The 12054-nt window shown below is 37.2% G+C and overlaps 2 protein-coding genes across 7 annotated transcripts in view; both read right to left on the reverse strand.

Annotated features, from left to right (window-relative positions):
* Window positions 1-395: 395 nt before the first annotated feature.
* gpr88 (G protein-coupled receptor 88) lies at window positions 396-3640 on the reverse strand. Its single transcript, XM_048164298.1, has one exon. The coding sequence runs from the start codon at window positions 1662-1664 to the stop codon at window positions 627-629; it is 1038 nt and encodes a 345-aa protein (XP_048020255.1). The 5' UTR covers window positions 1665-3640; the 3' UTR covers window positions 396-626.
* Window positions 3641-6134: 2494 nt separating this feature from the next.
* Window positions 6135-12054, reverse strand: part of cdc14ab (cell division cycle 14Ab) — a 58199-nt gene continuing 52279 nt past the window's right edge. For all 6 annotated transcript variants that reach the window (XM_048164329.1, XM_048164313.1, XM_048164337.1 and 3 more), the window contains one exon: window positions 6135-8553. In XM_048164329.1, the coding sequence (XP_048020286.1) occupies window positions 8524-8553 (30 nt within the window). In that variant the 3' untranslated portion in view covers window positions 6135-8523. The remainder of the gene's footprint in view (window positions 8554-12054) is intronic.

Here is a 12054-nt window from a genome sequence, read left to right on the forward strand (position 1 = left end):
TATATATATATATATATATATATATATATATATACACACACACACACACACATACATATACATATATATATATATATATATATACACACACACACACACACACACACACACACATACATATATATATATATATATATATATATATATATATATATATATATATATATATATATATATATACACACACACACACACACACTATATATTTACTAACTTAGATGCAATTAATCCATTTGACAGCACTAAATCATTATATTACCTCAAAATAAAAAAATATTAATTTTTAAACATTTTAAAACAACACATTATTAAATAAACAATTTTATATAAAATTAATATTAAATTATATTAATATTTATTTTATATACAAAAATTAAGATGAGAAATGACACAAGTTGAGATATTTCTGATTTATTTGAACATTCATAAACATTTCTTATTTAAAAAAGTTGTGTAGTCTTCACAGTTGTGCAAAAACAATTGACACTTCAACATTCACAAAAATGTTACAAAAACTTTGCTTTACAAAACACTGTAAAACACATGCAGCTCATCGTGACTGAAAAACCACCGGCACAAGCGAAATTTGGCCACAGTACTAGTCGTATAGTTTTCGCAGGTTTATCTCAGTTCATCTCGCCCAGAAATGCCCTGCGGCTGTTTTGTCTCGGGAAGATGTGAGAAATGGCGTTGATGGTGATGGGCTCGACCCCGACCGTGGATCCCCGCAAGAAGTCTCCTCTCATCACAGACCTGAACGACTTCCTAAACTCCTCATTTTTCCAGGTGTACAGAAAGGGATTGGATACAAATATAGTGCAGAACACGATCCAAGTTGATGTCCAAAGCGCCACTGACACCGGGATGAACAGTCCGGTGATGAGAACCCAAAAAATGGGTTCGGTTGTAAGAATAAAAATTAAGCACACTGCGAGAACGTAGAAGCCGAGTCGCTTGTCCTTTCTCGGGAATGAATAAGGGAGGTTGTTCACGATTTGGAAATTCAAAATACTGACCCTCTTCACACTTATTTGCACCCGGCGGAAAATTTTAAAGTAGCAGTACATGACGACAACGGTTTGTCCAATGATAGTGAACGCCAAAGTGCTTGCGGCAAACCGACTGGACAAAACAGACACCGTGGTGAAGGATCTGTCCTCTGCGTCTCGGCATCTCTCAGGCGGGTATCGAAAGGACGTGAGCCACGGGAACAAAGAGCCCAACGAGACGAGCCACGATCCTGCGATCATCCATTCTGTGTTTCTCTTCTGATACAGACTTTGATACACAGCAGGTGTTTTGGTGATCAAAACGTACCTGTTCACAGCAATAAGCGAATGTGAGAGCAGTGACACGGTGATTCCGAGAAACAGCAGCGCTTCTTTGAATGCCTGGTAACCCACCACCAGAAAAGTCCCAGTGGAGGTGGCAACCGCTTCGTGGGGCATCCAGAAAGCACAAACCAGCAGATCTGCCACGCAGCCGTTCACGATAAACGCATTGCTGGCTGTGCGGAGCTTCTTGAACGTCACCACCAAATAGATAACTAGGAGGTTGAGGACGGTACCCAGAACGCACATGAAGGAGTAGACGGTGGCGAGGGAGATGCGTGATCCGCGTCCCAGCGCGCACATCGACAGTGGCATGTCTGTGTCATTTGGCATGATGGGAGCAGGCTGGAAAATAATGTCATCTCATCACATCTCATCTCACATTGTGTGAAGAAACGTGCGCGTGAGAGAGCGCAGCTCCCTTTGGCGGTGCTGCGGTGGAGAAACAAGCTTTATATGTGCGTTCATGTGTGTGTGTGTGTGAGGACTGAGAGGCGTGAGATCAACAAGAGCCCACGCTACAATCTCACTTGTCTTTCATTATTCCCAGGGAGCACAATCACCATGAAGGCAATTCATTATTCATAATGGATTGAGCCTGTAATAATCAATAGGGCGTAATATAATGGGCTCCCCAATGAGAATCTTTAGGAAGAAGGCAGTGGCAGTACGATGTATTTTAAATATGCAGATCTACTATTGATTTGAACATAAATAATATTTAGTTTCTTTAAAGGACTATTTAATTACGAAAAATTTTGGCACCATTTACTCACCTTCATGTCGCTTTAAATCTGTAGGACTTTCTTTCGTCTGTGGAACATAAAATGAGAAGTTTAGCAGAATGTTCAAGCTGCTCTGTTTCATATAATGAAAGTGAATGAGGACTAGGGATGTAAAGCTCCAAAAATGAGGGAAACCACTTTTTTTATTGGTTCATTGTTTGCTTTTTTGAGTCGGACATGACAAAACTAATAGCCGTACCCATTCAGGTTGGTTTATAGTTTTTGATAAACTGAAAAAGAACCAGAACAAAAACATGCTGTATATGGTTTTAATTCACTACAAAGAATAGGCTCATAATTCATTGGGAAATTAGACTATGGTGGTGCTATGTTTTTGATTCACTAAAAATAAGCAAGTCATGCGATTCATTCGCCGGCAATCGGACTACACTGATCATGTTGTATGTTTCTGATTCACTAAAAATGTTTTAAGAGAGTCATTGTTTGAGAATTGGACTATCACTGGTCATGCTATGCATTTTTGACTCAACTGTCTCAACATTGATCGCATTGTTTCTGATTCAGTAAAAGGACTGGCCCATTATAAGAGTCATTCGTTTGGTCAGGAATTGGACTACACTGATCACGTTGTGTGATTCTAATTCAATAAAATGAATCCTAGGGGTGTAATGGTACACGTATTTCGGTTTGGTACACATGTGCACCGACAAATACAGAACTGTAGCCCATTAACCACCAATAATCGCAATAAGCTCCAGCTCTGTGTTGTGTTACTTTCGATAAGAAACAAAGTCTCATCCCTACAATTCTGTCCATTTTATCACGAAATTTAAACAATAAATGCTATTTTGACACTCTTTGATGTGACGCTGTAGGCTACAGGCACCTCAGTTCAAGCGGCAGCATGGAGCGCAAGTGAACGTGATCATCTCTTCCTCTTTAATACTAGTTACAGAACAAACAATAATGAACATCTGAAGGTATGTTGAATGATACAGTACAATTTACTGAATCTCATGTAATCGTAGACGTGAATAAAACAGCTTGTAACCAATAGCCTATGTCACGTAGCATTTACCTCAGTAAAGTCATTCAGTGCCCACAGCTTGTTAGTTCGCTAGAGAAATTAACTTTTTCACTGCATATATGCACTATATTAGCCTATATTCATTATATTTTACTTGACCTATCTTGATTATTTAATGTATATGTTTAATGTATGTTTAAATAAATCTGTCATGAAAACAAGTTATGACCGCCACTGTGTAAATGAATAGCTTAGGCTATATTTTAATAACGAATTTGCGCAGAAACAAAAATGATATACATATTTAAATGTTTTGAGAACATTAAAGGGATAGTTCACCCAAAAATGAAAATTTGGGTTAACAGCAGTGCTGGGTACTATCACAATATTACCGTGACAGCTGTGGGGCATCATTGACTTCCATAGTATTTTTTCTTTCCATACTACAAGTCAATAATGCCCCACAACTGTTTGGTTACAAATATCCTTCAAAATATCTTCCTTTGTGTTCAACAGAACAAAGACATTTATACAGGTTTAGAACAACTTAAAGGGTTAGTTCACCCAAAAATGAAAATTATGTCATTAATGACTCAGCCTCATGTCGTTCCAAACCCGTAAGACCTCCGTTCATCTTCGGAACACAGTTTAAGATATTTTAGATTTAGTCGGAGAGCTTTCTGTCCCTCCATTGAAAATGTATGTACGGTATACTGTCCATGTCCGGGTCTGTTGTCAATCCGCGTTCACGACTCCGCAGTGACGCTGCTGACGTAAGACGCTGCTGACGTGTTATCCGGTGCGCCCGAGCTTCGTTTACAGTCTGAGGGAGACGCACGCTGTAAACAAAACAACCTTCGCAAACATGTCTAAGGATTTCGACACAGAGAAAGACTTGCATTTTTTAGCTCAGCCATATTTATTCAGATAACACGTCAGCAGCGTCTTACATCAGCAGCGTCAATGCTGAGTCGTGAACGTGGATTGACAACAGACCCGGAAGAGAAGACAATGCTGAATACAGTCGTAGTTTTTGTTATTTTTGGACCAAAATGTATTTTCGATGCTTCAAAAAATTCTAACTAACCCACTGATGTCACATGGACTACTTTGATGATGTTTTTATTACCTTTCTGGACATGGACAGTCTACCGTACATACATTTTCAATGGAGGGACAGAAAGCTCTCCGTCTAAATCTAAAATATCTTAAACTGTGTTCCGAAGATGAACGGAGGTCTTACGGGTTTGGAACGACATGAGGGTGAGTCATTAATGACAGAATTTTCATTTTTGGATGAACTAACCCTTTAAGTGTGAGTAAATTATGACAGAATTTTCATTTTTGGGTGAACTATCCCTTTAAGAACAGCATCCTATTAACGTTACTAGAAGAACTTTTGTTCAGAACTCGGAAAGAACCTTGTCAAATGTTAAAGGGTTAGTTCACCCAAAAATGAAAAAAATGTCATTTATTACTCACCCTCATGCCGTTCCACACCCGTAAGACCTTCATTAATCTTCGGAACACAAATTAAGATATTTTTGTTGAAATCCGATGACTCAGTGAGGCCTCCAGATAGCCAGCAATGACATTTCCTCTCTCAAGATACATTAATGTACTAAAAACATATTTAAATCAGTTCATGTGAGTACAGTGGTTCAATATTAATATTATAAAGCGACGAGAACAAAATAACGACTTATTTAGTGATGGCCAATATCAAAACATTGCTTCAGGAAGCTTCCGAGCGTAATGAATCAGCGTGTCGAATCATGATTCGGATCGCGTGTCAAACCGCCAAACTGCTGAAATCACGTGACTTTGGCGCTCCGAACAGCAGATTCGACACAATGATTCATTATGCTCCAAAGCTTCCTGAAGCACGCGTTTTGAAATCGTTCACTATACAAGTCGTTATTTTGTTGGTTTTTTTGGCGCACCAAAAATATTCTCTTCGCTTTATAATATTAATATTGAACCACTCTAGTCACATGAACTGATTTAAATATGTTTTTAGTACCTTTATGGATCTTGAGAGATGTCATTGCTCCCTATGAAGGCTTCACTGAGCCATCGGATTTCAACAAAAAATATCTTAATTTGTGTTCCGAAGATTAACGAATTTTCATTTTTGAGTGAACTAACCCTTTAACAAAATTTTGAGAACGTTCCCTGTTATTTGGGTAGCACTAGCAGTGCTCGTAAGATCACAGAGCAACAGAGACAATGGAATGTCATTAAGAGCAGCGTGAATATTTCCTTTTGACATGTCAGGCTGCCTTTCTGAAACCATTTCAAAGATACTTGAAGACTATTATTATAGCGAACGGAGCAGCAGCAGCCTTGAAACCTGCTATTTGCTACGAGTTGATCGTTGAATTTAATGTGTATTCATAGATAGATATTAGACCTTCATAATCTGAATGAAAGGGCTCGGAAAAATACGAGGCCATGGTTCAATTAAATATATTACACCTATGATGACTGACAGCTACAACACTCAAGTGGCCTACCGTAAATGAACGAGGAAAATTACAAGATTGAGTGCTAGTATAAATTGGTACAAACGTTTTAGTAGAACATTTTGGACCTACAAGACAATTTTCTAAAACTAGGTAGAAGAAAGAATTAACGACACATGTACAAGCATCACCTCGTGTAGAAATTAAACTGACATTTTGAAATACTTGCCGAAATCATGGCTGTGAAAAGTCACTCGACTAGCAGTCATTTTCACAGCTGTCTCCGGACGCCCACGGCCCGACGCCTGCTGCCAGATAGACTCAAAATGAAAGACTTAAGTTCACAAATGTGTGGCGATTTGCAGTTCACACTTTGTTGGTTGTCAGGGAGAGAACATCGTTGGCACTTAATTTATTTTTGTGGAGCTGTTAAAAACTGTTTTTGGTCACAGAATAGCACAATCTGTACAGTATTTACTTGTATAACAACGGTCAAAGACGACTAATTAGGAATCTGCACTTGAGGGAAATCTTGTTTTTCCATGCACAAAGAAAACGAACAACCTAAAGCAAAATTAATCTTTTATTTTGTTCTGGTCTTTGAAATTGTGTTTACATTGCAAAAGAATAAATGTACAACACACTACATTGTATTTTAATGTCCTTTCAGTATGTGAAAAGCAAACACTGCTCTAACATTGTTAGATATTCTTTACACACTGCTCCAAAAATATATAAATATATCTATATTTTCATAAGCAAGAGAGTAGTTTACATCATGTATATGTCAAAGAGGTAGAATACTTCAATCAAAAAGATTCTCCCAAAACGTATATATACACATAATTCATAACACCATCTGGAATGTACAGAGTGCTACAGGGCTAAAAGATACAGATACAGAACAGTCAATCAAGTTATAACTGCATAAGCTTGTAATGGAGTATTTGTTCAAACAGAAAGATATGGGTTAGTTTCCCCCAAAATTAAAATGATCATTTACTCACCTAATATCAACCTATATGATTTACTTTCCTCTGTGGAACACAAAAGATGATGTTCGGCAGAATGTTCAAGCTGCTCTTTTCCGTTTAATGAATATAATGTATATTATAAGGGCAGAAGGCTTACGATTTGCAGAAAAGCTTCCCCTCTGTTGTAGCTCTTAAATTTCATTCGCCACTACGCATTCAACTGTTTTTTTGTTAAGATATGTCGCATCAGATTTGACATCGTGATTGTAAATGTTTTTTATTTCTCATTTACATAAAATCTGGAGCAACATGTTTCCCCAAGAAACTCTTTAAATGAATGAGATTTGAGAGCTCCGGCAGAGGGGAAGCCTTTCCTTGAATAAATGATTATTTTTGCACAATAAAAAAAAAAAAAAAAAAAAAAATAATATATATAATATATATATATATATATATATATATATATATATATATATATATATATATATATAAAATTACACAAAACTATCGTATGCCTTCAGAAGCTTATTTAACACAGAATTGACAACGTTACTTTAATGGTGCGTCGTCATCATTTTCCTAAGCTTAACAGTCCCAGTACCTAAAAAGAGTACATTGTACATATATATTTTGTGTTTCACAGAAGATATAAAGTCAAGTTTGGAATGTCTTAGGGTTATTAAATGACCGTATTGTAGTTTTTGTGTTAAGTAAATAATCCAAAGGTTTTAGCTTAAACCCTGCTGGTAAACCTATAAGAACACTGTACGATAAATAATTTGCACTTGATTGTAAACATCCTAAAATAACTGAATTTAGAGTAGACAACCCTCACTGGATCAACCTTTCCAGATTAGTTTGTACATTCATTATGTGCAATAACAGAAAGGGTTGTGTTTTCATATCATCACCTACACATAATCTCCTCTATTGTAATAAAAAGTTACAACTTGTGGGTGAGCTACTGCAGGTACATTAATATTTGTTATCGTTAATATATATTTTAAGCAGCTTGAGCTAATTCATGCAAAAACGGTGCATGTTAAAATCAGCAGCCAGAAACTCGTATATTCTGAGATATTATATTTCAGAGGTGCTGGTGAAACAGACGCTGCTGAAAGATGAAGTGTCGCGCTTGCGTTTTCAACAGCCCTTGAAAACCGTGAGAGCTCAGATCTCAATTAGTTTGATAACACACATTATGATGTCACAATGGAAAAAAAGACAAGGAGTCCACCCTGTTTCTCATACTGAACAAACAAAGCCCTTCATTTTCCCGAGAAAAACAAGTTTGTTTGCAAATTGGTCATGGTCTCATTAGCCGTCCGTAGTTGCGTGGAGACAAGCCCACCTTAGATCCCAAATAAAAGAAACAAACTGTCTTTATTGCTTTTGTCAGCCGAAAATCCCTTTGAAGATGACACGTAGCTGTCAAACCATTTTACACCTTTTAAATATAGCATCGCACTTGATATGTTACTCAGTAAGTACACTCAGGAGACAAAAACGTGATATTTACGTCAGAACAAATTCCCTAATCCAAAGACACACAAATATAACCAACGAACCTTGTTCGCTGAGCGTAAGAATCATAGATAAAATAGGACAAAAAAAGTACAAAATTCTTTATCTAAAAATATTTTTCAGTACAATTATGTATATTCATACATGGAGAGTATCTAAAAAAAAAAAAAAAAAAAAAAAAAAAAAAAAAAAAAAAAAAAAAGATGTTTTGAAAGGACGGCCAAGGAAAGTTCATGTTGTTTAACAGCATGCAGCAGATTCCAGATCAGCTCTGTCATAGCAGGACGTATCATTACCATGAGGCTGACCGTGAGCCGTTTAGTCTCAAAAGCATCTCTTTTCGACTTCGTTCCCCTTTGCGACAAGAAGCCAGTGAATTGGTGGTCACAGTGAAGGCGTCATGGGTCGGAACCAGGCCAGCAGTGCGGGATGGGGGGTTAGCGGAAAGTGGCGGCTTTAGTACTGAACATACTCAGACTGAAGGGACTGCAAAAGAGGGGAAAAAACAGAAAGATGAAATGATTATGACGCTGAAAGTAATTACAGAAAATTACATGGCAGAGGGTAGTTAAATAATAGTCTAAAAAGCCAACCTGAGACATTACAATCACAGCCCTTGCTGATGTAAATGATGGTGAGATGAGAATAAAAAGTCAAAGCTTAGAGAGGAAATACATTTGCATTAAATGTGTGGGGGGAAAACTGACTTTATGCAAAAAAAAAAAAAAGCCACTTAGGTTAGAAGACACAGGTGTACAACATGCACAACTGAATGCTAATTGCTCTTAATTGTTGCAGGGGGGTTGGGGGAGGGATAAACGAAAAAAGTTTTTTTTACAGACGACAAATGTGAAGCAACAAAGCATTGTGTTCTATTTCGTGTCGTCCATTTACAAACATTTCATCAACGTTCTAAACAACAGCTTATTCGCATTCATTTAAAATCTTAAAAGTTGGATATATGGCTACTTAACGCTTTTGAACTTCTGATATCTTGGCAAATTTGTGCCCACAGAATTCCTAAGGAAGCCCCGCAGGTTTTCAACAAATTAGAAATGTCAGTATTAGAGTTCTACAAACATCAACGTTGCACATACAGCTATTTAACATTGGCTGCATCCGAAAACTGGAAAATGCTGCCTTCGGAGGACACATTTCAAGGTAGGAAGGCATCAAGGCACGTCCAAATCCAATGTTAGCTTCACTTCCTGTTTCCTGAGATACCTTCATCTGATCAATTTTTGAAGGTAGCATAGATGTATCCTTCGCTGCCTTTGGTATCCCACAATCCTATGCATTCCTTTCATGACAGTTGAGCTAGAAAAATAAAGATGGCGTCCGAAAGTTGCGTTTGCTGGTCAGTTTGTGTGTAAATGTATGTTTTTGACTAATATTTTCCACTTTTGATGTCATTTCTAGCGAGAGATTACTACTGTAGTAATTAAATATTTATTTAGTTCTCACCAAAGCTTGCACTATTTTGCTGTAGATCATTAAACTGTCAAGTCAGCTGCCTAGGTTTTCGGATGCAGCCATAGTTTGAACATCTAGGAACATCTTGACAAATGTGTGAATTTGCACTTGATAAATGTAAACATCCTGAAAATTCGTTCAAAGTTAAAAACAACTCGCCAAAGCGAACTCTCCAGAAAAATCGCATTCATTCAAAATCATTCAAAAATATTGGACTATAGCTACTTAATGTTGTTTGAACTTCTGAATTTGTGCCCACATAATTCCGCAGGAAGCCCCACAGGTTTCCAATTAATTAGAATGTCAGTAATTCAGTTCTATGCATTCTATGAATGTCCATTTATTAAACATTTAAATTTATTTAAAGGTGTCATCAAATGTTTTTTTTACAAGATGTAATATAAGTCTAAGGTGTCCCCTGAATGTGTCTGAAGTTTCAGCTCAAAATACCCCATAGATTTTTTTTAATTAATTGTTTTAACTGCCTATTTTGGGGCATAATTAGAAATGCGCCGATTCAGGCTGCGGCCCCTTTAATTGCTCGCGCTCTCCGCCCCCTCCCGAGCTCTCGACTCTATCATTGCATAAACAAAGTTCACACAGCTAATATAACCCTCAAAATGGATCTTTACAAAGTGTTCGTCATGCATGCTGCATGCATACATCGGATTATGTGAGTATTGTATTTATTTGGATGTTTACATTTGATTCTGAATGAGTTTGATAGTGCTCCGTGGCTAAAGCTAACATTGCACACTGTTGGAGAGATTTATAAAGAATGAAGTTGTGTTTATGCATTATACAGACTGCAAGTGTTTAAAAATGAAAATAGCGACGGCTCTTGTCTCCGTGAATACAGTAAGAAACGATGGTAACTTTAACCACATTTAACAGTACATTAGCAACATGCTAACAAAACATTTAGAAAGACAATTTACAAATATCACTAAAAATATCATGTTATCATGGATCATGTCAGTTATTATTGCTCCATCTGCCATTTTTCACTATTGTTCTTGCTTGCTTACCTAGTCTGATGATTCAGCTGTGCACAGATCCAGACGTTAATACTGGCTGTCCTTGTGTAATGCCTTGAACATGGGCTGGCATATGCAAATATTGGGGGCGTACATATTAATGACCCCGACAGTTATGTAACAGTCAGTGTTATGTTGAGATTCGTCTGTCCTTCAGAGGTCTTTTAAACAAATGAGATTTATATAAGAAGGAGGAAACAATGGAGTTTGAGACTCACTGTATGTCATTTCCATGTACTGAACTCTTGTTATTTAACTATGCCAAGATAAATTCAATTTTTAATTCTAGGGCACCTTTAACTAATTTAATCATGTTTTCAGCTACCTATAAAATATATTTCAAACTGCACTATTTTACCATGTTTAAAATCATTCCATAGAATTACGAAGTGCAGAAAAATCTAGAAAAAGATTTTGTTTGGACCTGCTGATGAAAAACCAAGCAAAGTCATTAATTTTTAATGAGAGTTGTGTCCAATAACATGACAATGTTGAGAAATGAGACTTTATACTAATTCACTGCAACCCGAAGCAGCCATGTTTAGCAGCAAGAAAACGGATGACACCTTGACTGTAATTACATATTCACTGTAAACACCTTCTAGCGTCAAAAAAAACTTTGTCAGTTGATCGCCCTTTGAGAAAGAACGTTTAACAGAGCGCAGTGCAGGACAGAATGTGATATTCATCATCTCTGCAGTGAAACTTTGAGTCACTCCTGCTACATGCGTAGGCGTTGTGATGTTCTGAACAAAGACACAGCACTACGCTCCAAAACAGGGATGATATGAGCCAATCGTCAATTTCATAAACGGGGTAGTCTGGGAGAAATCCTGCCTAGAATGTTGTGAAATCACATGATTAACATGTACAGTGGCTTATAAAAAAAAAAAACAAAAAAAACACATTCACAATGGGGAAAAAATGCACCAAACAGGAAATTGTTAGGGAAACTACCGAATTCAGGACCACATCCAAGAGTTCTGGAGAAGGTCCAAGGACAACAGGCCACTAAAATCAAGCTCTTGATCTTTCCGTCCAGTCTGAGTACCGACATAACAGACAAATCTATTTTCTGTGCAGCGGTCAAGTGTTTTTTATAAACCTAGACCTGTTCTGCATTCATAGGTCAAATAAAAAGATAAATTTGTTTGATAAATTCAAACAAATACTGAATACATTTGCATTTTTGCAGCGTACACCACTCCCATAGCATCAAACAGCAGCATTGAGGTGCCATTAGTACTTGTTAGTAGCCATGTTACTGCCAAACCAGAACAGAGCTGTCAGACTTCCACCATACATGTAAAAGGTACCCATATTAGCTACGTTTTAAAGCCTTAATTACATCCCTAATGAATCCCTGGCTCTGCCTTTTTAATATTTGTTTATTTAGTATTAATTTTCTTTTCCTCGGAGCATCAGCGTGGGATGCACTCACAGAAGTTAAAGGGCGACGGATTAGCTCAAATAAAAA

This window comes from Megalobrama amblycephala, linkage group LG2 (genome assembly GCF_018812025.1).
Source record: "Megalobrama amblycephala isolate DHTTF-2021 linkage group LG2, ASM1881202v1, whole genome shotgun sequence".
NCBI classification, from domain to species: Eukaryota; Metazoa; Chordata; class Actinopteri; order Cypriniformes; family Xenocyprididae; genus Megalobrama; species Megalobrama amblycephala.